This window comes from Cricetulus griseus, chromosome 3 (genome assembly GCF_003668045.3).
Source record: "Cricetulus griseus strain 17A/GY chromosome 3, alternate assembly CriGri-PICRH-1.0, whole genome shotgun sequence".
Classification (NCBI taxonomy): domain Eukaryota; kingdom Metazoa; phylum Chordata; class Mammalia; order Rodentia; family Cricetidae; genus Cricetulus; species Cricetulus griseus.
This window is the reverse complement of record NC_048596.1, coordinates 102,782,173-102,807,321: the sequence shown is the minus strand read 5'-3', so window position 1 is coordinate 102,807,321 and position 25,149 is coordinate 102,782,173. Positions and strand designations below refer to the sequence as shown.

Genomic DNA, 25,149 nt, shown 5'->3' with positions numbered 1-25,149 from the left:
GTGTGGCCTTGTTGAAGGAAGTGTGTGTCACTGTGAAGATGGGCTTTGAGTTCTTATATGCTCAAACCAGGCCTAGTGAGACATATGCCTTCTGCTGCCTGTGGATCAAGATGTAGAACTCTCAGCTCCTTCTCCAGCACCATGTCCTGCCTGCATGCCACCATGTCCCACTATGATGATAATGAACTAAACCTCTGAACCTGTAAGCCAGCCTCAATTAAATGCTTTCCTTTAAAAGAGTTGCCATGGTTGTGGTGTCTCTTCACAGCACTAGAACACTGACTTAGATACTGGATATTTACTAAGTGCCAAATATTATACTTTATTTCAAGGGTTACACCCAAAGCTTTATATTGACATAACAAGGCAAAGATAGAAACCTCCATTTGAACTGAAGGAAACTAAGACTTAGAGAGAAGCAGCTTACTACAGATCACAAAAAGTCAGAAATGGAGTTTGACTTAAATCAATGTACCTTATTCCAAAGCATGGTCCCCTCATTTTTCAGATGAGAAACATGAGACCCAAAGAGGCATAGAGAAAACCAAAGTCAGTATGTCTTAGGGCCTTTGTCCTGGCTCTGCCTCCCTCCCCTTCCTGCTCTTAGAATCCCTCCACATGAAAGTTGACAGGCACATGACTATCACTTCTAGAACACTCCCTGAGGATTCTCTTTGTTGGCTAGGAAAGCCTAGTCCTGGTGAGATATCTTGAATTTGCCCAAGGCATGAAGAATGTTGCTAAAAGACCAATGCTAAGAGCTGAGCTTTCACCCCATTTATCCACTTGGCTCCTGCCCAAACCTCAAAGCACAGGAGATTTCCCTTAATAAACATGACCATAAAGGGTTTCAGAGCAGGTATGGGGGCAGTTGTAGGGGCTGATCAGAAGGCACTCTGTCTCCTGATTCATCTCCTAGGGTAAGTAAAGCCTTGTTTGATCCACAGGCAGCAGAAGTAGACTGGGTGTATCTTGAGCATATGAGATCTCAAAGCCCACCTCCACAATGATACACTTCCTTCAACAAGGCCACACCTACTCCAACAAGGCCACACCTTCTAATACTACCACTCCCTGTGTGCCAAGTGTCACACACATGAGTCTATGGGGACCATTTACATTCAGACCACCACACCTTCCCTCCCCACCAGGTGTGACTTAGGTTGTGCAAAGCTTCTGCCTGACTCACCCACCTGGATCCCCACTGCTGACACCCAGTAGGCCTCGGTTCTATGCTGCAGAGTAGAATAGATAACAGTGGAAACTCAGAGAAGGGCACAGGTCAGTTGACCTGAGCTTTGGCAGATGTCACACTTACCTATAAAATGTCTCAGGAAACTACATTATAAAATAACATAAACATAATGCACAGTAAGTGCTGTTTGTTGTTGTTGTTGTTGTTGTTGTTGTTTTGTGGCAGACACTTTTAAGAAGCCATTCAAATGAAGAAAGATGTTTTAAGTCCAAAGTTTCATAGGTTTGAGTCCAAGATTCCTTGGGTCCCCTGTGGTGAGGCAGAGCATCATTGCCAAGAGAATGGTACAGAACCTCTCTCCACCTGGCAGACAGGAAGCAAAAACACTATAGGCAGGAAAAGTATGGGCTTTAAAAGTATTCAACCAGTGACCTGCGTCTTCCAACCAGGCCAACTTTCTAATAGTCCATTCAGTATAAACTCATCAATGGATCAAACCATTGATAAAATTAATACCCTCATGATCCCATCACCTCCAACAGCACTACCAGATGGGAGCAAGCCTTCCACACATGAGCCTTTATAGGAACATTTCCCATGCAAAGAATAACAGTGAACATTCCATGAGTCTGTGAATTCACAGACATAGCCCCAGGGACTATACCACATGTGGCTTTCAAGAAATATTTTTGGATGAATAAATGTATAAATGAATGAATGAAGACTTGTTAAGTAAATGAGTGCTTTAACAAATATGAATAGGATGTGAGGCCTTGACCGCCTTGTATTTCCAACCTGCTTAAGAGGGTGAGTTCTTCCACCTCTTTCCAAGGATGTGGTATTTGAAATATGCTTTCCAAAAATTTATTGTAAAGGGTATCACATGTCAGAAGAAAAGTCTACAAAAAGACCAGAGAGTTCAAGACCCCAAGCTCTTGTGTGTAGTCAGTAACAGTGAGAGCAGCCATAGAGACCCTCTACAGAGGTTGTCAAGGACAGTTCTCAGCCTGCCTTTAACAGAAGCTAATCACAGAGGCTTCATCATAGAATACAACTTTCCAAAAAGCAGCAGTAGGCATTAGCACCAATGGGCACTGTAAATGCCTGGAATGAACCTCAGGAAATCATTTATGACCCAGGGAGTCATCTGTTACTTTCGGATAAGGCCTTCTTTGGGAAGTGCACAAATTCAAGCCTAGCTGAATGGCTGTGTGGAAAATTGGCAGCAAGATGGTCCCCACTGAGTATAAGCAGGTTTCAGAGTGCAGGCTCAATGGGAGTGTTGAGGAGGGCTGGAAGAAGGGCCCCTCTTGACCACCTGAAACATGATGACACTGAAACCAGCTGTGGGGATCCTCCAAGAAGAAGTTAAGGTTTACAGCTAGATATCATGCTTTGTCATCACCAAAACAGGCAGGAAGTAGGAGCCCAGGGCATAGGACCTCTTACTGTGGCTTTATCCCTAATAAGATTGTTCTCTGTTATTCATTCTTAGAAGAATCAAAGGTCTTAGTGGGCCTGGGATGAAATGTGATATGGCATCCAAGAGTCCCTGCCTTATTGGAGTAAAAGTACCAAGAAAGCAAAGGATCCATTCATCACAGATTTCTCATGCCTGGCATGAAGTACTAACAAGAAAATGTTGGAGTTGCTACTCACTGAGGAAAGTAGTCTTTCTGTGGTGGAATACTAATAGCACCAGTGCCCACCCTTGCACCACAACAACCAGCAAACAGGTGTCATCATCTCATGTAGCAGTGGGGGAAGCAGCCTTGGGATCACTGTGCAACTGATTTAACCAGGATTCTTGGGTGTGTTTCCCATGCCTACCCTTTGACACATCAGTTCAGACACTGGAAGTAAAGGAGGTGTTACAGAGCCACAGTTTGCTGACAACTGAACAGAGCAGCAGAGCTGTTCCTAGCATAGGCTGTGACTTGAAAATAAGTACAAAATGCTGAAGTAATGGGAAGAGACTTCTAGGAATGCTGTGTTATTTTTCTCATTACTATGATGATATACCTAGCAAAAGCAACTTCAAGAAGAGGGGTGTTTCAGAGACTAGGGTTTATCCTGCATGGAGAGCACAGTTCTAAGGTGGAGAGATGATCAGACACATTGTGTCCACAGTCAGAAATTTGAAAGATGAAGGCTAGTTTTTAACTAGATTTCTCCTCTTCCTATTTTTAATTCAGCCCTGGACCCCAGCAGATAGGATGGTGCCACCCATATTCAGTGTGGGTCTTTCCTCAGTGAAACTTGCCTGAGAACATGCTCAGAGGTTTGCCCAGAGGTGTGTCTTCTAGGTGATTCCAAATCCAGTCAACATGATAGTGATTATTCTTCACAACTTTCCAAAGAAAGGTAGGATATCTTAAGATGACATATACAAAAGACAAACTCAACTCACTTGTAGCCATTATTAATTTAGTCCCTCATTATTTCACTCAGAAAGAAGTCCCAAGGCAAAGCAATTCCGGACATGGTTTATTAATGCTCAGGGCAGCTTCTTAGCTTCTGCTACTGTAGGCTCACACAATGTATGCAGATGGTTCAACATCCAGAGGATTCCAAGCTTCTCTTTATGTCAAACTGACCCATGGTCACACTCCCAAAAGAAGAATGGGAACACTGTAATTTGTGAGTCACGATCCAGCAATTGGGGCACATGATAGAGGCCTGGCCTGCCTAAAATGTTGTTAGCAAGGGCAGTGGGTATTGGTAAGCAACCAAGAGAGACTGCCACAAGCAAAACATAATATAATTAGCTCTGCTCCCCTGCCTGTGGGGCCATTATAGGATGCAGTGAGATAATGGTGTAGGGTTTCCTACACCAGCAAGGATTCTGCACATGGGATGAGTTATTATCCTTATGAAATAATTACATTTCTATTATAGAACAATAGCTGTTGCCTCAGTGCAGTCTCCTGCCTTTGCTCCCTTGTTTCTCATGCTCTGTGATCCTCAGCGTGAATGTGCATGCACACACACATACACAAACACATAGACATGCACACAGGCACACACATACACACTCATGCACATGCATACACAAATAATAAGCCAAGAACTTCATAATAATGGCTGACTGTTCTCTGTACTGTCATCTGTATGCATATAGATGTCACTCTGGGAAACAACATGGACTTGAGAATCAGACCATTGTGGATCCCTATCCTGTTCTGTGCAGTTTCCATGCTGCATAGTTCTGTGTACACTGTATAATTTTTCTAAATGCATGTTTTGGGTTTTTTGTTTTGTTATGTTTGTTTTTGTTTTCATTTTGTTTTGTTTCAAAATAGGAACACTGCATTCCCTCCCCCAATTCCTGTGGGAATCAGAGATAAGGCATGCCAGGCATAATGCCTGGTGCAAAACAGGTAACAAGTGGCCACAAATGCTCAAATGGAGCTGTACAAGCCTGTGAGGCAGGCACCAACACTGTTCCCATTCAGCAGATCCAGTGCTGGAGTTCTGAGAACTTAGGAATCATCACCCAGCATTGCACAGCTTGTAAATGGTAAAACAGATTCAAACCCAAACTTCATGCTCTGGCTGCAAAGCAAGGCTGCTCCATACCATGCTTTCCTGCTTGTGAAAATCTCCCTACATTTGGGCTACAAGATCTCTGCTGATTTTAAGCTGCAGAGAGGAGTGGTTGGCTGCTCAGGCTGTGGGACCACATGACCTTAGCCAGGTTGATTGAGCACTGTTAACAGGAACCGCATCCCTGAAATGGGGATAATCTAAGTATCTGCCTCATCAGATTGTTGTGGGTATTAAAAATGGATATGTGTCTTCCACACAGTGTAATAGAGGGTCTGTTAAGGAGAAAGCATGAATCGATAGTAAGCCACTGTGGTCATTGTTGTGATTAAGGAGTCTTTTTTTTTTTCTTCCCACGAATAAAATTTCTCCTGAGAGCAAAGGATCGAGTTATTCTGGAAGAACGCTCAAGGGCGGCTTCCTTCAGAAAATCATAGACTTTCAGAATGTAGTCACTTAACCTCCCCGAACTTCCCTCTTCTCATCTGCTAAATGGGGGTAATAAAGAGAGAGACAGACTTGGGACTCGCAGAATGGTGCCAATCAATCTTGCTGGCTTTATTACCGGAGCATTAGGAGAGCTCGAGATGTAGCCTGTGCACAGGTTCATTTTCAGCTTCAGGGAAGTTTGGTGGCTCAATTCTAGTAGAGTGCAGCCTACTTGGTCTAGAGCCGAAGAAGTAATGACGGTCAAGATTCTACAGGAAGCACACACATGCCGCACATACATGCACACTCAACACACAGCTGTGCCTACCTGCCTACTTAGCCTGACTTTAGAGCTCACCAAAAGCATCAACTCCATTAGGAAGCTAACACTGAGTCCTCCATGAGTTAGAGACCCACTCAGGGCTGCCTGGCCTCATAGCATTATGGGTAATTGGCATTCTACCTTCATTTGGTCCCTAGACAGAGAATTTTACAAAGGCAGGTAACAGCCTAATCGAGCCATGATTCCACTGAAGTGCTTGTTAGAGCCATTGTGATACCGTGAGGAACTGTCTTGGTATGACCCATGTGTAGAATAATCCTCCAGAAGGAGACTTGAGCATCTTCCTTAGCTAGTACTTGCAGTCTCCCACTTGCCTAAGGACCTAAGACAGATCACATAGAACTGTTCTGTATGTTAATATAAGTTTACCACAGGATCCAGCAATTCCATTCTTAGGCATATACACAAAAGAAGCACGTTCATACAACAAGGACATCTGTTCAACTATGTTCATGGCAGCATTATTTGTAATAGCCAGAACCTGGAAGCAACTTAGATGCCCCTCAACCGAAGAATGGATGCAGAAAATGTGGTACATTTACACAATGGAGTACTACTCAGCAGAAAACAAAACAAAACAAAACAAACAAACAAAAAACCAATGGAATCTTGAAATTTGCAGGCAAATGGATGGAACTAGAAAAAAACCATCCTGAGCAAGGTAACCCAGTCACAAAAAGACAAACATGGAATGCACTCACTCATATATGGATTTTACACATAGAGCAAAGGATTACCAGTCTACAATCCACACTATTAGAGAAGTTAGGCAACAAGGAGGACTATAAGTGAGACATACATGGTCCCCTGGAGAAGGGGAAAGGGACAAGAACTCCTGAGCAAATTGGGAGCATGGGTGAGGGAAGAAGGAGCTAGGAGAATGAGAAGGAGAGAAGAGGAGGGGTGAGGAGGCCATGAGGGAGCAGGAAGTTTGTGTGGTAGGAAGAATAGAGGAGAGCAACATAAGAGATACCATCAGAGAGGGAGACAGTATAGGTTTAAAGAGAAATCAGGCAGTAGGGAAATGTCCAGAGATCTACAAGGATGACACCAACTAACCATCTAAGTGACAGTGGAGAGGCTACCTTAAATGCCCTCCCCTGATGATGAGGTCGATGACTACCTTCTATGCCATCTTAGAGCCTTCATCCAGCAGCAGATGGAAGTAGAAGCAGACAGCCACAGCTAAGCACTGAACTGAACTAAAATCCAGATGCAGAGAAGGAGAACTGATGAGCAAAGGGGTCAAGACCAGGCTGGTGAAACCCACAGAAACAGCTGACCTGAACAAGGGGGAGCTCTTGGCCCCCAGACTGATCACTGGGAAACCAGCATGGAACTGATCCAGACCCCGTGAATGTGGATGTCAGTGAGGAGGCCTCGGAAATCTATGGAGCCTCTTGTAGTAGATCAGTACTTATCCCTAGCATAGGAATGACTTTGGGAGCCCATTTCATATAGAGGGATAGTCCCTCAGGCTAGACACAAGGGGGAGGGCATAGGCCCTATCTCAAAAGATATGACAGACTCTGAAGACCCCCACATGGAAGACCTCACTCTCTCTGGGGAGCAAAATTGGTATGGGATAGGTAGAGGGTTAGTGGGGGGCAGGGGAGGAGGGGACAGAGAGGGAACTGGGATTGACATGTAAAACAATCTTGTTTCTAATATAAATAAAAAATGGAAAGAAAAAAAAAGAACTGTTCTATATGTACACACCTGCCTCACCAACCACCACACTCTGAATTTAGCACAAAGGAACATCCTAGATGCATTTCCTACCTTGCAGGCCCCTCTCTCTTCCCTCATTTCCCCAACCACATGAAATCCAAGATCGATGCAGTCCTTGGAATTGGTAAAGAATGTTGTTCCTCAGGATCTGCCCAAGAGGCAGAGAGTGGCTTTGCATGCCAGCATCTCTATGTTCTGCCCTCCAGAAAGCAAGGCACTGTTTGGCTAGCCATGCTGTGGTTCTGCTAACCAGGCAGTAAGATATGACCAGAATGTCTAAACTGGTCTGTCCAGTGCCAAATGATAAACTCATCTATCTCCAGATAAACCGTTTTGGTGAAAAAATCCTAAATATTCACAGCCTTATTTTTTCCAGTTTTCTCTGTTAAGATGAATAAAAAGCCTTGAGAATCAAGCCAATTGTGTTGAATTATTGGTCCATTTCTGGTGTCCAATCCCTATCACAATGCCATTGATCTCTTAGTGAGACTGTGGAAAAAGCGTAGGTAGACAATCTTCTCTACTCTCGTCCTTTTCCAAACACCATGACTTTGCCTGTCCAGAGCTCATCTTCTTCAGCAGTAAGAAAGGGATGACATTATTTCATTGAGGCTTTGTGGAAGTCCTTCCATGTGAATGGCCACCAGCTGAGCAAACCCCATGGTGGCCAAGTAGAGCCTTGTGGCAGACACCCTTTGGGCATTGTGGGCAGATCTAGATTTGTGATTTGCCACTATAGATCCTGAGTAAGTCATTTGGCCATTCTATGCCTCAGCCTACCCATTTGTCAAAGAAGTTTCTATGCTAGAAGCTCCACAAGGTAGTATTATCGGTTAAATTGGGTCTCCCATCACCCCACAACTTCACAAAACTGGATAGGGTGAAATCCCAATCTCCAGATGCTGAGCATGTGACTGTTTAGAAATCAGGTCACTGTAACTGCAGTTAGCTAAGAGGAGGTCATCTCAGATAGTGTGGGACCCTTATCCAATAGGACCATTTGCCTTGTAGGGAGAATACCATGTGAATGAAGATGGAGACACATGGGAGGTCATCCTGTGATAGTGGAGTGACATACTGTAGCCATGGTGTTGTAAGCCAAGGGATGGCAAACCTTTGGCTAGGAAGTTGGGTAGAAGTTCCCTACAGGCTCCAGAAGTTGGCTGTGGTGGTTGATGTTGATAGTCCACTTGACAGGATCTAAAATTACCTAGGAGACAGATCTCTGGATGTGTCTGTGCAGAAATTTGTAGATTGAGTTCATTACAGTTAGAAGATGAAAGACACGCCCTACATGTGAGCAGCATGGATCCGTGAGCTGAGGTCCTGGGCTGACTAAAGGGAGGAAGTGAGCTGAGGACCTGCGCTCACCTCCCTGCTTCCTGCCTGGGTACAATGGGACCAGCTGCCTCATGTCCCTGCTGCCATGTCGTCACCACTGTGATGGACTCTATCCTGAAACTATGAATGAAAATAAACCCTCCCTTCCTTAAGTCACTTTGGTGAGATGTTTTGTCACAGCAATGAGAAGGACACACTGGCCCTGCCAGTGCTGTGGCTTTCAGGTTTGAATAGTCTTTGTTCAATAAGGACCAACAGCTTTTGTGAAGGCTATTTGGCAAAGCACACCTAAAGAGATCTGCAGAGTGCTCAGTGCACCAGAGGCATGTGATAAATGTCTGTTCCTTTCCCTTCTCACACAAAAGCCCCTTTGTATACACAGTGCAGTTTAGAGTAAAAAAAGCAAGTCTGGTTTTCTTCTCATTTGTCCTTCAAACCTGCTCAAGGATCATTTTTTGAGAACCGTCCTCTGGGGATACTCTTAGCCTGGATGAGACAGTCACTGGGAGACAAGACGGGGCTGGGCAGCCATTTCACTACCTGTCCATTCCTCCCCTAAGTGTTTCTCTTGAGTTTTCAAGATGGTTTAGAGTGACAGTAGATGAATCTATGGCTCTGATTGTGTTTATAGTTTCCCTCCAAGTTGCAAGAATCTCTATGGAAGTCTAGTGGGAATGAGAGGCTGTGGCCTGGTGAGCAAGCTCAGGGCAAGCTGTTTCAAGTCAGTTAATTTAGCAGGAAAAAGCCATTCTAGGACATGCCACTCACTGAGCCCTAATCTTCACCAAGAATGGCTCTGTGTTGCTTTTTGAAATTTTTATTGAAATACCATAGTAATTTAGAAGACACTAGAACTGAGAAGTCTACAGTGGTGGCTTTGTTTTTGTATATTTTCTGTTTCCTGGTTGGTTTTCACATAATTTACTGGTTACACTCATCCCTGAATCCCATTCTAAGACCTCATGAGACACAGAGCAAGTTTCTGGAAAGAACTCCAGCTCTGAATCAGGGTCTGAGTTTGAGACCCAGCTCCACATCTCTCCAGTGCAGTGGTTTGAGAAAGCAGCTTGACTTTGTACATTATTGGCCCTGTCTGGTACCCAATAAAAGATGGGCAAAACGGAGCAGAGGCATGGCCCAGTCTTCAAGTGTTTGACTTATAAGCATGAGGACCTAAGTTTGAGCCCCAGAACACACATTTAAACGCAAAATGTTGCACAGAGCTGGCATGCATGTGATCTCAGCATCAGAGAGATGGAGCTAGGCAGATCCCTGGAGCTTGGTCTAGCCTGGTCTGACCCTCGCAGATCTTTTAGTAGGAAGAGTGTAGGCTTAGGGTTCATCAGAGCATGGTCCACAGCCCAGCCTGGTATCCATGAGCTGAGGACCCTTGAGCATGCTTCTTGAACACCCCATTCTACATCTGTGAGCTGAAGGACCCTGGCTTTCGAAGGATTTCCGATCGAAGGTGATGATTCATATATAAAGGTTTCCACAGTGCTGGACGGACACATAGTAGGTGCTCAGTCAATGTCTGTAACCACCCTATTCCCCAGAAACTGGCTCTTCCCCCCCCCCCCGTGGTTCCCTATCCCTTGTGTCTTCCCTCTGCATCTGAGATCCCCAGCACCCGAGTGGAGGCGCTGGCACTCAAGTTATGATCTTCCTCAGTTATGAGGCCTGGAGTGTTGCAGCTGTGTAAATCAAGTGGGAGAAGGCAAATATCTAGAGATACAGCCCCAGGAAGTAATAAATGATTTTGAGCAGCTGTTTGGAAGCACTTTCTTAATCACATCTCAGCCCAGAAGTTAAGCTGCCCAGGCCTTCCTGATAGAGACAGCCCTCTGTGGTCAGAGAGTTTGAGGCTTGCCATCAATTTCAGTGGCTCTTTCGTCCCTTTTGCCAGCACACTTTGACACAGAGAGATAATACAGATGGACTTGCATCATCTGCTTCTCCCACATGCTATGGAAAGTGGTTTTTTGTTTGTTTGTTTGTTTGTTTTGTTTTGCCCTAGCCCAACTCTAGGCTCCAGAAGCCTAGATAAAACATCCTATACCCCTCAGGAGGCAACCCCTGGGAAAGGCTGCAAAAGCTTGTGAGGCTATAACTAGGACTGGAAACTTAGAGCATCTGCCAATCACCCTCCTATCAGTACCTCCTTCACCACACTTCCTTTCCTCCGCGTCCTGGCCTCTCCTTGTAATGTGATACATTTCTGTCTCCTGCATCCTGGAGGTCTGGGTCCCTCCAGGGTGAAGGCTGGCTTTAACACACTCTCTGAAATCCCAGTCAAGGCCCCCACAGAATTGCTTTGGGATCTGACTGTGGTTGGCCATGAAAGGGAGATGAGCAGAGAGAAGAGGGAGTGAGGGGGAAGAGAAGGAGGGGGGAGCACGATTGATCACCTTTTGATACTTATGTGTTCATTTTTCTTCATGGGACCCGTGTTGAGTGGGACCAGATATTGACATTCTAAGTTTTTAAAAGATGAAGCAACCTGCCCGAAGTCTGAGTTTCAGGTCTAGATCTTACTCTCTGGACCTCCCCTAGGCTAGAATCTCATTTAGCCCCTTACAACTGGAATCATGTGTCCCTGAAAAATAGCATCACCTGTCCTCAGTTTTCCTATCCATAGAGGGAGAAGGATAGGGCTAGAACAGAGGAGATGACAAATATGAAGCTTGGGCGTAAACACCCCCTACCACAGCTCAGTGCTGTTTTGATTAGGAGATTAGTAAGTTATGATCCATGCTAACATGTAATGAGGACCCACTCTAATGTGTAGCAGATTCCAAATATATGTGAAATCACTATGTTGGCCATGAGCACATGTGATGAATAAGATCCATCCTGTCTTGGGTGAGATGACCCATAAGACACACGTGCCTGGTGGCCTTAGTTTGCAGAATTTATCCATCTATAACTTAACCCCTGGAAAGGTCTCCAGTCTTATTTGTAGTTCTCTCCTTATTAATTCCATCCATCTAATCCAGTTAACTTCTTTACTGTGACCCAAATGACTCCAGTTCTGCTGGAAGGGTTTTGTCGTTGCTGGGTTCTCTACCTATATTGAATAGCTCATCTTTCACTTACTTTTACTGTCACCTCTTCCAGAGAGACCACCCCTTACCCCACTGCTAAAAACAACATGCCCACCGCATCACACTTGCCCTGTACTCATTTAACATCTCTTCATACTGTTTACCCCCACTTGAATGTCATATAGATAGATATTTGCTTCATAGATTACTAATTTTCTCTTCTAATAGAATGCAACTTTTCTGAAGGGAAGGATCTACCCTCCTTTGTCTGTCAGTCATGCTCAGAATGGTGCCTGGCAAAGTAGGCACAAAATAACTTGTTTGAGGAAAATGTCAGGGCTGCAACTGAGTTTTATAAAAAAAATGAAATAAAATTTAGAAAACACAAATAACTTGATTTAAAAATAGGAGAAAGCAAAGAGAAATTTCTCCAAAGAAGATAACCAGGTGGTGAGTAAGCACATGAAAGCTGACCAGCTTCATTGTGGGGGAAATGCAATTCAAACCCACCAGAATAGCCGCATTTAGAAAGTTAGGTAATAACAAGTGTTGGCAAGGATGTAGACAAGTCAGCTCTTAGAGGGAATGTAGCATGATACAGCCACTCACCATAGTCTTACCATCTGTTCTAATTTCCTATCTGTTTCTGTGTTAAATTACTCTGATAAAAACAACTTTGGGAGGAGAAGGTTTATTTTAACCTACAGATTACAGTCCATCGTTGAGGGAAGTCATGCCTGCTTGCTATTCTACCAAGAATTGCCTCTAACCAGGGAACTCAGAGCTAGGGAAGTACAGCAGGAACCGTGGATAAATGATTCTTGATGCCCTGTTCAGGTTCATACTCTTAGAGCTTTCTTATATAGTCCAGGTTCACCTGCCCAAGAAATGGCACCACCCACAGTGGTCTGGTCCTTCTACATTAGTTAACAATCAAGACAACCTCCCTCAACATGCCCATAGTTTGTTCTGATCTGAGCAATTTCTCAGTTGAGACTCCCTTCTCAAGTGACTCTAGGCTGTGCCAAGTTGACAAAGCTAACTAGGACAGCTTCCAATCCAGTGATTCCACACCTAAGTTTATACCCAAGGGAAAGTGAAAACATACTACTATGCAAAACCTCATGTGCAAGGTTTTAGCAGCCAGTAATAGTAGCCAAGAAAGGAAACAAGCAAGGTTTGATGTGTGGATGATCAAAATGTCGCACATCTATCCAATGCAGTGCTATCTGGCAACACAAGGAAATGTGGGTAAATTTTAAAGACATGTTCAGTGAAAGGAGCCAGTCACAGAAGAACCTGAACTATGATTGCATGTCCTTGAAAATTCCAGAATAGACAAAACCATGGGGGATAGAGAACAGAACTGTGATTGTCCCAAGCATCAGGGTCTAGAGGAACCATGAGGAGTGCCTGCAGGTGACTATGATGCTTCCTTGTGGGTAATACAAACATCCTAAGATGGGTTATAGTAATGTTCATGCTGCTCTATGAATAACTTTGTGGGTAGCGCAAACATTCTAAGAAGGTTATAGTAACAGCCACGTTGCTCTATGAATATATTCAACACCACTGAGGGGTGTCCTTGAAATGGGTGGCTTGTATAGCATGTGAATTATTTCTCCAATAAAATGGAGATCATATAAAACAAATGAATGTCTTCCTCTAATATTACGCTACCCACACAGCATACTTACTGTCAGATTGTCCATCCCCATGTGAAGACCCCAGGGCTACCTTCTCAGTGTGGAGGAGGAGGAAGCTACTCCTTGGGCAAGCCCTTAAACACAGAGCTCTGTTCTTCATGAATAAAACAAAACAAAACCTCCGTGAGAAACTTGTGAGGAGGAGAGAGAAGATCAAATGCCCTGAGCCTGAGTAATTTACTGTGTCCTGTTCTCAAAGACCATTTTCCCAGCGTAAGTCACAGAGACAGATGACCAGGACCGGCTTCTGAAAACAAGTGCTGTGGGGATGGTTGACTTAGTGGGAGCTGCTGGGCTGCAAGCATGAGACCCACGGATTTACTAGGTTGCACTGCTGGCCTGAGATTGGAATCTGCAGGGTTGTTCTTCCCCAGCTCCTCCGAGCCCAGCGGGGCTCTAAGGTGAAAACTGTGTGTGTTGTCTTCCCTTTAAAGTGACTTTTATTGTTTGTTGTTTGTTTTTAAATCTTACCAGTGAATTTGTTCTGTGAAAAGAATGGGCAATGAAGAAGTCAGGCTCAGTGGCTCATGCCGATAGTTCCAGCAAGCCTGAGGCAGGAGGAATGCCAAGGCTTTGAGTTTGAAACAGTCCTGTGTTGCATGCTGAGTCCCAGGCAAGCATGGGCTAGAGTGAGGCCTGGTTTCACAGAAACCAAAGAGGAGAGGGGAGCAGAGGAGAGGGGAGGGGAGAAGAGAGGATTGGAAAGGAGAGGCAAGTCAAGGGGGGGGGGTGGAGAGGAGAGGAGGGACTAAGGAGTTGGGAAGGAAAAGAGGAAGCGAGAGAGGATATAAAATAAATAAACTTCATAATCCTACTGTCTGAAAGTAACTGAGATTAACATTTTTGCAAACTGTGTGCAGGTACATGCATGCACACACACACACACTTTAAGAGTCAAAAGAGCCTTCCTTCATACACTTTCCATCCTGTTTTTCTAATTGCTTACAAGCACAGTTTACACCATCTACCTGTCCATCCTGGCATTATATTTCGGTGTCTTACTTTATGTAACTATGCACTTGCTTTTACAATTAAAAATGTTTAACCTTTTTAGGATTTTCTTTAACGTTTTACTTTTTGCTGTTGTGTGATAAGAACATCTCTAAAATTTTTTCAAAGGCCATTCTTGAATAGGTTTCTAGAAAGGGAATTTCTTTGTTAAAAAATCAGTTTATACCTGGATGTATCACTAGCTTCATGTATAAGTGTGTATTTATATTTAAGACCAATGTCTCTCTTAGCACCTACTAGACACAAGATATTTTCATGTTTATTTCTCCATTTTCCCTACAGTTTTAAAAACACTAGCTTAAAAATATGAAAAGAGCTAACTAAATATGTTCATTACAGAATGCTTTTGCATTTTTATTTGTTATTTATTTGGGTGTACGTGTGCCAGTGCTTGCATGTGAACTCCCAGGAGCTGGTTCTCTCCTTCCATCATGTGAGTTCAGTGGTTCGCACTCAGGTTGTCAGGCTAGATGGCAAGGACCTCTACACACTGGACCATCTCCCCAGCATGTCATTGTGAATAGCTTGAAGGTGTAAATGCATATTCAAATTTAAAATTGTTCACATAGTGATAACATCATAAAGACTTTTTTTCAAGTTTAGCTTTTTTCTTCAATACGATTCTCCAAATGCATACTTCTATAAAGCTCCTAGGAGCCTCTGCTGCACTGAAAGCATCTGATTTTCCGTTGAAACTGAAACGATTTCTATCCTGCATCCTTTTTACGGACTCCTTCAGTCTTCTGAACAACACCAGGAAGTGCAGGCTACTGTTGCTTCCATCTTTGGGATGTTGGACCAGGAAAATCCTTAGGAGGTTTCAGTTCAGGTGAAAGGCAAGCGGGGTGCTATGATGATCAGATGCTCTGCTGACACTGTGCCCACTGCGCTTGCCTCCTGCTCCATGGCCACAGACTGCTGCCTCTGATGTGGATCTATCTATACCTCATTGCCTTGCAACATGACCATGTAATGCTTTATCCAAATAAGATCCCCCCTTTACAATAATAGAGCATCACTATTGAGCCGTACAGAGCAGCAGGTACCAACTGGGGCTGCCTCCAAAGCCAGACCACATAGTCACTCTACCAGATTTTCATCCCTTTGGAAAGGAATGAGACTGAATCAATGCAAATAACCAGGGGAACAAGTTCTGCAACTTGGTGGCTGATGTGAGACTCTGGGCTGGGCTCTAGCACAAAGATGAGTAGTGCATGGTCCCTGCTGGGAGGAAAGCCTGCTCAAGGGGTAGACGTGAACACATCTCACTGGCATATGATGCAGGGCATGGTACTGCTGCAATAGAGTTCCTGACTTCCACCAGCCCCCAGTCTCTTAGGTATCAGTGCCCCTTCCTCTGCTCAGTACTGAGTGGATCTTACTTGTTCAATGGGACAACTGGATGATGTCATTTCATGAGAAGAGAAGGAAGGTGCTTCCTTCTAGGTGGAGTGATTGAAGTGAGCCAGAAGAGAAAAGAGAGAAGAGGCAACATGGATAGCCTTTGTCATGTCCTGAGTGTGTATTAGGTGTCAGTTTTTGAGTGATGTCTGTGAACATGGCTCAGCACTTTGCATGAAGTCTTCCATATTATAGGGCTACCTGTCCAAAGGTTCCTAGGAAGCTCTCAGGTGACACAGAAAGTTTCCCAGGATCTTCCCTCCTGACAACTAAGACTGACCAGATAAAGGCTCATGCTTTTCTACATTGTACACATGCCACAAATTTCCCTACCATAGCCTATATGGGGCTAAATACTGATCAACACAGTTTTCTTTAGGTGGTCAAATGGATTTTTCAGGAATGTTAAGCAAAAAGGAAAAAGTCATTTTTATCAATGGTTATTCTTTGAAAGAAATAAACTAATCTACCCGCCAGTGCCACACAATTTTAGTCTTCTGGCATATTCCAAAATTATTTTCCGAATCCAGAATGCTAAAAGGTTTTCCCTTGAGAAGTGTTATAGTTTTAGGCCAGGGTTCTTTTCCTTTCATTCTTTCTTATTGTTAGTAGGTTTGTTTTTGTTTCATTATTGCTTGTGGTGGTTGAGACAGGGTGGCTTTAAACTCTCAGCAATCTCTCTGCTCAGCCACCCAAGTGTTCTGACACAAGAGGGCATATGCATTGGATTTCAAGTGTTTTTAAAAAAGACTACCATCAATTCACACAAAGGTGTGCCTCATTTGTCAGGATTCTCTGACCTGTGTTCTCACCGTTCTCTCTCCCAAACACTGTCCTCTTCTATTGTTACATTATCAAATAATACAAATTTGTAAAAGTCTCACTGACAGGCTTGTAGAACTGTCTCTGTCTCTTTCCTCTGGCCTCCACTTGGAGAGACAGCAGGAAGAACAATACTGCTTGAGCCTTTAGTGAGAACAAGCAGACTGCTGGGCTCCTGGTAAGTATTAGGCCACAAAGTCCCAGCAACGTTTTGCACTCAACTATTGTTGCCCCTCTTTTCAAAGGAGAAAACAGAGACTATGGGAAGTAACATACAATGTCACTTAACTGGTAAAACTTGTCTTTGATCCCAGGTTTGATCAATGGGAGGGCCATGGTCTTTCTGCTTTCTCTGTTTCTCTTTTCCTGAGTCTCCTTGGGAATCCAAACGGGTTCACCCTCAGGATTCAGTGATAAGAACTTTGAAGCTATGGGTTTTCTAATGGGTCCCATGTCCACAGACATATGATTTCATTGCTCTAAGCCTGCATTGTTTAAGCTTTAACATGAAAATGAATCTGTGTCTGTAGCATTGTGTGGGAAAACATCTACCCATTGCTGGTCTCTTCCAAGAGCTCTGCCATGTTTACCCCAACTCTAACTCAAACCTTGCAGGTGTCTGTTCTCCCTCAGTTTGCCTACCCTTACCCGCTCAATGCCAAAGCTGGATTTACTGGGACCCTGTCCTAAGAAATGTATATGGCATGTATGTATATATTCAATGAAAGTAGAAGTGATATTGTATAGGGGATAAATGGGAAAGGTGAGGGGCAATAAAATAGAGAATAGAGGGAACTGGGAAAAGATGCTCAAAATACAACATGTATCTATACAAGAAATAAAAAAATAAAATAGAGAAATTCAAGCATTCTGGTATTTAATTGATACAGTTATTCTACAGTTTATGTAGATAGGCAAGTTCTTCCTACATGCATACATAGAAAGGAATACCTAAAAATCCTAAGTGACACAAAGGCAAATGCTCAATTGATGGTAAAAGTTGAAATGTTTCTTCTTTGTCTACCTAACTTTTTGAATCAAAATAGCTATTTTTAACCCTCCCCAAAGAAACTGACATGGCTCTTTCAACCACCTTGGTTGTTGGAATGGTCCATGGGAAGGTTCATTCTAGTCATCGCATCTCATCTGACTACACAGTAACAGCAGCACCATCTATATTTCTGGGTTCCCTGCAGCATAACCTGAAACCCAGGAGTCAGACATCCTTATTGACCTACATGAGTGTGCATGTGGCTCCACTCTAAAGGCAATCCCCAGGTCATTTTGACATTTAGCATCCTACTGTGCTAAGAACTAGACAGGGAATCTGGGTGACTGAGAAGATGCTGCAAGCTTACAGGATGAGCAGTCCCTTGTCGTGTCACCTTCCCGCTCTGAAAGTGTCCATGGCTCCCCAGTTAAAATCTGATTTCCCTTTTCCAGTATTCAATGTTGAAAGCTACTCACAACCAAGACTATCTCCTTCCTTCCATTCACTTAGCAAATATTGACAAGTGCTTACTCTAGGGGAGACACTAAGCCAAGCAGTAAATGTAGGTTAACACATAAGCCAAGCAGGCTGGTGGAGGGCACAAACAACTCAACACCACAGAGTGGGGAAAGTTGCAACGCGGAGGATCCCAGGTGCTCAGGGGAGCACCTCAGTAGAGTGAAATCCAGAATTGCGGCTTAAGAGAGGCCTTTCTGCAGGAGGTCACATGAGGCTAAGCCCAGAGAATAAGGTGAGACCACCAAGACAAACCGGGTGGTAGTAAGGAGAACAAAGACTCCACGGAGAATGAATAGCATGTGCAGAACTCAGAGGCCAAACTCCCGTTCAACACTAGGGTGCCATCCAGATGGATTCAGTGTAAAGAGTTGGGTCCATTCATGCATTTAGAGAAAAGTAGCTAATCCAGGGGAGCAAGAGCAACCAGCATGCCTCCGAAGGTCTCTGCAGACTTGATGAGAAGTTGACAGTCGCACAAAACTGTAGACTAGGATAGATAGATTGCTGAGACCAGCAGATGCAAGGGAGATTTACGTGTGAGTGTTCTGCCCTCTGTCAAACATGCTCACACAGTAGTCTGTCCATTGCAGTCTCACTTTCCAGCTGAAATAAGCCCCAGCCTTCCAGCCCTTACATTGGGTTGGCATGCTTTCTGGCTTGCCCCATCTCTACCTTGCTTAAAGCCTATGTGTGCTCTCCTTTTCCATACCCCTCCCACTGACTATTCAGTGCTGGGTCTTTCATTGTGTTCCTCGTCTTCCAGCCTGACTGTAGACAATTAGGATATATATGTAGGAGGAAGCCATTTCACAGTACATTTCCAGACATCCACTACTCTAGTAAAAAATAAACAAGCCCAAGGATGCCTAACCATGCCATTCCACCCACATATCCAATTGCTATATATGCAGCATAAACACATACTAATAGAAACTAGGAATTTTTGAATTGGCAAAGTAAATATTTCCTGAGGTTTTCTTAACTACTGGGAAATTATTCAGTGACCACCTACCTTGGAGATCACTGAGATTAATGGCTGCCAGTAAGTAAGTAGAAGCTAATGAACATGTTTCTGGTGGTGTCTGTACCTCACAGACACTTCCCAACCTGCTAAGGTCTGACCCTTTGTTAAGGAATTCAGTTACTGATGAGTATTCAAAGAGAACCCATAACCCAGGGAATGACCAAGACAGGAAAGCAGAGGATGATGGGAAGTCCTGAGGGAGGCATAGGGTCGGACTTGAACCTGGGTCCTCAAGTTTGTGATGGAACAATTTCCTTAGTTCTATAACTGTAAAGTCAATGAAGCTTGACAGTTCTACTGAGGGGGAGGGGAACTGTCATAGGCACCCTGGAACAACATAGTCTGTTTCTTAGTTTTGGTCTGAAACTGAACATCTGGATGTGGTGAGGACCTGGTTATCTCAGGCTCATCAGAGGTTCTGACTGGGGAGTGAATAAAAGATGAAGAAATGAGTATGTATGTACTTAATACATGCAGCCTGGTAGAGAGAAGAATGTTCAAAAACTCTGACTGTAGGGGGAATGTGTCATGAACAGGGGTCTTGATGTGATGGTTTTGTTCAATTTCCTAAACATGTGATGAGCACTGACCTAGGTTCCTACATGTTCATATATACTGGAGACACACAGATCATCTATAGTGCTTACAGCAACTGCATAAAAATTGGAAGGTGTGGGGAGAAGCAAGCTTTCAAATGGGCTCATGGAAGTCATTTCCCCAAAAATCATAGAACTAATAAAATGGTCAGTGACGTAAAGCTCAATTCTGTTACACACTTATGAAGCCCACGTTACGTGTGAACCATGCCCACAGGATGTGTTGTACATTTTTTGTGTTGGAGGCAGTTGCAGGTGTTTGAACAGAGAAAACTATGGCCTCAAACAGGGGAAAAGAGGCAGGTAATGGTGTGCTCATCCTTGTTGTGCTGGTTTATAAGTGTGTCAGGGAAGGCTCTCTCTTGGTGAATCAGGGATACTGGTTTGGATAGCTGAACCATAGTCCAAAGTTTTTGTTTAAAGAAACTGTGTCTCAGAAGGAAAAACCACCCAAAGAATATACCTTGGTCATTGATCCCCACTACCTGCATTGTCATTGGTGAATCTCTGAAATAACCAACCAAATGACACATGAAGCAATTCTATAAAGTGTTGCTATGCACAGTCAAGCTCTGGTGGACTCCATAAAATACTGTTGGAGTTTGTGGCTGTGAAATGAGGGGCCTTCTGATACGTGTCCCCAGAAATCAGAAGTTCTGTGCCTCTTAAGAGCCTGCTAAGTGATGTAATAATCCACCTGGGCTGGGCTGTGTTTCCTGAGGTTTAAGGAAACTCCTTTGCAGAGTTGGCCACATACAATTGTATCAACACATTCTGCCAGTCAAGGTGGGAGAAAATAACACCCTTGCTAGCGAATGATACCTGTGCTGTACTGTATACTTTTATGTGTTTGTCCTTATGTCCCCTCTTGTACATGATGTACTGCACGTGTGGTAAGGTCCTCACAGACAAGACTGTGAATGTTCCTAAGTTGTCACCTCCTCCTTCTGAAGAGCTGGAAGTTTGCTCATAAAACTAAGGAAAGCTAGAAACTTAGAACTATGTAATAGTTCTATATTGTAGAAACTCAGAGCCAAAATCTTGTCTTGGAACTCATAGAATGCTAGTGTCCTAATATGACAGGGTGTTGTCACTTCAGCTATCAGGACATAGAGATCCTGGTATGTTAGATCTGTAGCATTAATATATGCAACAAACATCCTTTCAGTGCCTTGTGTGAGCCTGGCATTATGTGACGATCTGAGGACAAAAGAATGAGTAAGATTGCTAAAACTCTTGGTTTCAAGAAGTTTGCAAAGAATGTCAGAATTTAAGAACCGTAAGGTGTTAGATCCTCAGAAAACTAAAATACTGGTAATCTGAGATTCTAGGCTGCCAAAGGTGGAGGAGAGCCTTGGATCATTTTTTCCAGCTCTCGCAAGCTTTTTTTTTATGAGGCCCAGGACTTGTTGCAGGCAAGTCGGATTCGAATCTCCCTAATAAGATCATCATTTCAGTTCAGTGACATCACAGAATGGCTGGGTCACAGGGGCTCAGCCTTCACCCAACCCTGGCTGCTCATTTTACCAAAGGCCACTGTGGCTCCTAGAAGGCAGCCTCTGGTTCCCTAAAGGCTCAGTCAGAAGTAGACAACTCCAGGCTTTCTGGCCTCTGTCAAAGAAAGGCTAAACAAGGAGGACGCTCCTGCTGTTTCTGCGGTGGTCTTTGCTAGGCCCACTTCTGTGGGCCCGCCCCTGCTCTTCAGAAGGAGCGATCACCAACTTTTTCTGCAGAGGGACAGCCCCTGTCTAGGCCACACGTGCAGTGGATCGTAGCGTTCAGAACCCCCTCCCCCGTTGATGCGTGTTTTATTTTGTTGCCTCCCCTTCCCCGTGTGCTTCGAAATCGATTTTCATTATTTTTTTCTGTCTGTGTTTGTCTTTGTGGCCCGCAGGTGCTCCCTTGCATTGTTCATCTGCCTCATCAACCCCTATTGAGCAGTCCCCCTCCCCGCCCCCCTCCCCTCCGGCCAATGAGAGCCAGAGGCGGTTGCTAGGCAACGGTGTGGCCCAGCCAACCCCGGACTCAGACTCTGAGGAAGAGTTTGTCCCTAACTCATTCTTAGTTAAAAGTGGCTCCGCCAGCCTGGGGGTCGCAGCAAACGGTAAGTGCTTCTCTCTTTTGCTAACTTTTAACGGTTTGTTTCTTTCTTTTAATGGGCTATGCCTGCTCTGGCCGCTTGCTCCTTGCAAGAACCGAGTAGCCTGGTGCACGGTGGGGCTAGTGAGCAGGCAGGGACCTTGGGCAGTTCCGTGGGCTTGGGGTAGCCAGCTCCTGTCTCTGCCCCCACGGAGAAGGCTTTGTCCCGTGACAGGGGCATGAGACAGAGGTGCACAGACAGCAGGAGACTAAACACCAGGAAGAGACACAGACACAAACTGGAGGGTGGGGAACAGGCTTCTCCGATTGGCTGCTCCTGGCTGCAAGGGACCACCAGGCACAATCACCTGTTACTTCTTGAGATCCTACTCACAAAGCTACCAAGAGAGGGCTATTACAATGACCCTCATTAGCAATAGGAAAACGGAGAGAAAGGGTGGTACCCAACGCCCGGGGCTGTTTTTGAAAGTTCCCTGCCCTGGAGTTCCAGGCAGCAGCGCTGACTCTTTGCACAGGCAGTAGGCCTGGGTTTCAGCATGATTTTCCCATGGTTTACTCTTTTTCTCCATTGTCCTCGAGAAGAGGAGGTGTGAAGGGTGTAGTGAAAGAGCACCACCCTGATCCTGCACTGCTACACTTGGCCCAAGAGGCCCACCTGTCCAGAGTGGCCAGTGCACTTCTCTGTTCCTGTGGGGCATTGGAGCCAGTAAGAGGGATATAAGTCTATGTGTGAGAGAACTTAGAGTCACAAATAATGGCACCAAAGTTTCCTGATTCTAATAGAAGGAAAGAAATTGGACTTTTCCAACAAATACCATGGAGGGGGAATATTGATTTGGCAAGCATTTATTTTTATAAATGCCTGTATGGCTCAGTGGTTAAGAGTGTATACTGCTCTTCTGGAGGTTCTGAGTAAAGTTCCTAGCACCCACTCAGGTGCCTCCCAATCACCTGAAACTCTAGCTCCAGGGAGATCAAATGCTGCTGCCCCCTGTACCCATGTGCACCTCCCCATTCACAGATGAACACATGCACACATAACTTAAAATAAAATAAATCTTATAAGTGCCTGTGTGGAACTGCATTCTAGGCCATGTTCTGGAAAAGGAGTCTCAGACTGAGAGCAGCATGAGGCATCATGGTTGGTGGACACTGGAGCCATACAGCTATACACCTAATCAAAGCCCCATACCTGGTGGCTTTGCACAAGTCTCCCCGACCCCCCTAGTTTCTTCAGATGTCAAAGCAGACAATGTGGTATCCAGGTCACAATGAACAGCATCCTAGCACCTGGGAAAGAAGCTTGGTAAATGGTGGTGCTTGCCCCATCACCTGTCATGTCCCTATAGAGGACATACAGGGCTCTCCGTGAACACCCCCCACAGATCATGGCACATTCAGTCAGCATGCTGGGAGAAATACCAAAGGCCCTCTCATCTCTCAGGAACAGAGGGAGATGGCTAAAGGTGATAAGGAAGGACAGAGCCTAGCACGCTGGGTGTCAGAGTGACTGAGAAGAAATCTCTACACTGCCTGAGAGAACTGGAAAATGCCTCCTGGGGGAGATGCTGGCTAGGTGGGAAAGAATAGGTCAGGTGGGTCAGACTTTGATTCCAGGACTATTCTGGACATGCATGGACATAGAATCCTGGGTAGGAGTTGGGGAGCCTGTTCCCACTCCTTTACACCTAGGAACTGGGCACAAACAGGTGTTGACTTGGAAGGGTCTGAAAGGCTTCGTAGTGAACATCAGTGGAGTTTCTCTGGGAACTGAATAGAGCATGTGCACACAGGACCTGCATACTCTGACCAAAGCCATCCACCCCAGGACTCCATAGCCTTGGGGCTGCATGTGAGACAGAGTATCCTCAAAGAGGACAGAAGCAGGAACTCTGGACTAGGGGTGAAAACCCCAGTTCCATGTCCAGCGTGGTTCACTAGCTATTTGTCCTTTGGCCTCAGGCCATCTTGCCAGTGATGGAGCAGTTTCTAAGAAATCTGGTTTTATTAATGTCGTGTGTTGCTGTTCATGCCCCTGCCAGTTATCATCATGAGCTTAATGAGGAAGAAAAATTATGTGTGTAAATATCTATATCGACCTATATACATTAGTGCACATATATAGAACAAATATAGATAGGCTGATAAGGAAATGATAATGTTCATCATTCATTTCTGAGTAAATAAGCCTTGCAGGAAAAAGAAGACAAGAGATGAAAGTCCTTAATCTCTCCCTTTGCTAATAACTGACCCAGAGCAGGGGCTTTGTCATATGTCCTGAGGCAGGCTGAGGCGCTGTTGCTTTGTTGATGTGCAGAGACCACAAGAGGCCTTTGGCGACAGATGTTTGCTCAGTTCAGCTCCTCTGTGCTCCTGCTTCCCAGGGGCCTTGACATACTATGGATTCCTTCCCCAGGGCTGCTCTAAACACCATTAGTAAATGTGTCCTTTGTGGAAAGGGAGAGTCTGTGTCCCACTTGGTCCCTATTCTGGAGTAGGTGCCATGAAAGCCCATTTCTGTGCTGTACCTACTGTCTTTCTGGCCCTGAAGTCCCACATGGGAAGGCCCTGTCCCTGGGCAAGTGACAACAAGCAGATAATTACATTGTAGGTCCAGTAAATGTTTTTAATGTTTTATTTTTTTAGGGGGAGTGAATATATCTTTAAAGAAGTTATCTTCATTGGTTATGCTAATTATTAAAGTAAGGATGTATGTTTACACCACAGATAATCCAGAAAAGTGTAAAGTGACTTTCTCATGCAATCTGTATTGCAGAAACAAGCACTTTTTTTTTTTTTTTATCAGTTTGGTACCCGGTCTTACAAATGCTCTTTATTCAGTGAAGAAATGACCCCAGGAGCAAGCTACAGAGCCAGATCCCCAATGTGCCATCTTAGGCAAGGTCCCATCCCCTCATAGTCAGTTGCTCCATCCATGGGGTAACGACAACCTGCCACGGTTTTGATAGTTTTAAAATGACAAAGCTGGGTTGTAGGTCAGAGGTGGAGCACTTTGCTAATCTGAGAGGCCCTGGGCATCCCTACGTCCATACCCCACCCTCTGCTACTGAGCTGAGGCTTGAGGCCACTCTAGGCAGGTCAAATGATAAACCCATGGAGGGTGGCTCACCTGAGACTTCATTCTGGCCATTCTTTATATGATACAGGCTGCTTCCCCGGCTACTGGAGGGTGACAGTACAGAGGTTTCCCACTTTCCAGTGTTTTCCAGAGATGTTGGGAGGGGCCTTCTCAAGGCCCAGGATGCCTTCTAGCTACTTCCCTAGAGTTTCTACCAGCTTCTGTGTCAGCTCCAGAGAGTGCTGGGACAGGGTCTGTGAGGCCTCAGAGC

At 44.7% G+C, this 25,149-nt stretch overlaps 1 protein-coding gene across 5 annotated transcripts in view; it reads left to right on the top strand.

Moving 5' to 3' along the window:
- Tenm4 (teneurin transmembrane protein 4) overlaps positions 1-25,149 on the top strand; it is a 719,910-nt gene that overhangs the window by 423,245 nt on the left and 271,516 nt on the right. For 4 of the 5 annotated variants that reach the window (XM_027407666.2, XM_027407667.2, XM_035442391.1 and 1 more), the window contains one exon: positions 21,594-21,803. The exons of the other annotated variant lie outside the window; for it this stretch is intronic. In XM_027407666.2, coding sequence (XP_027263467.1) covers positions 21,594-21,803 — 210 coding nt within the window. The remainder of the gene's footprint in view (positions 1-21,593; positions 21,804-25,149) is intronic. 5 annotated transcript variants of the gene reach the window in all.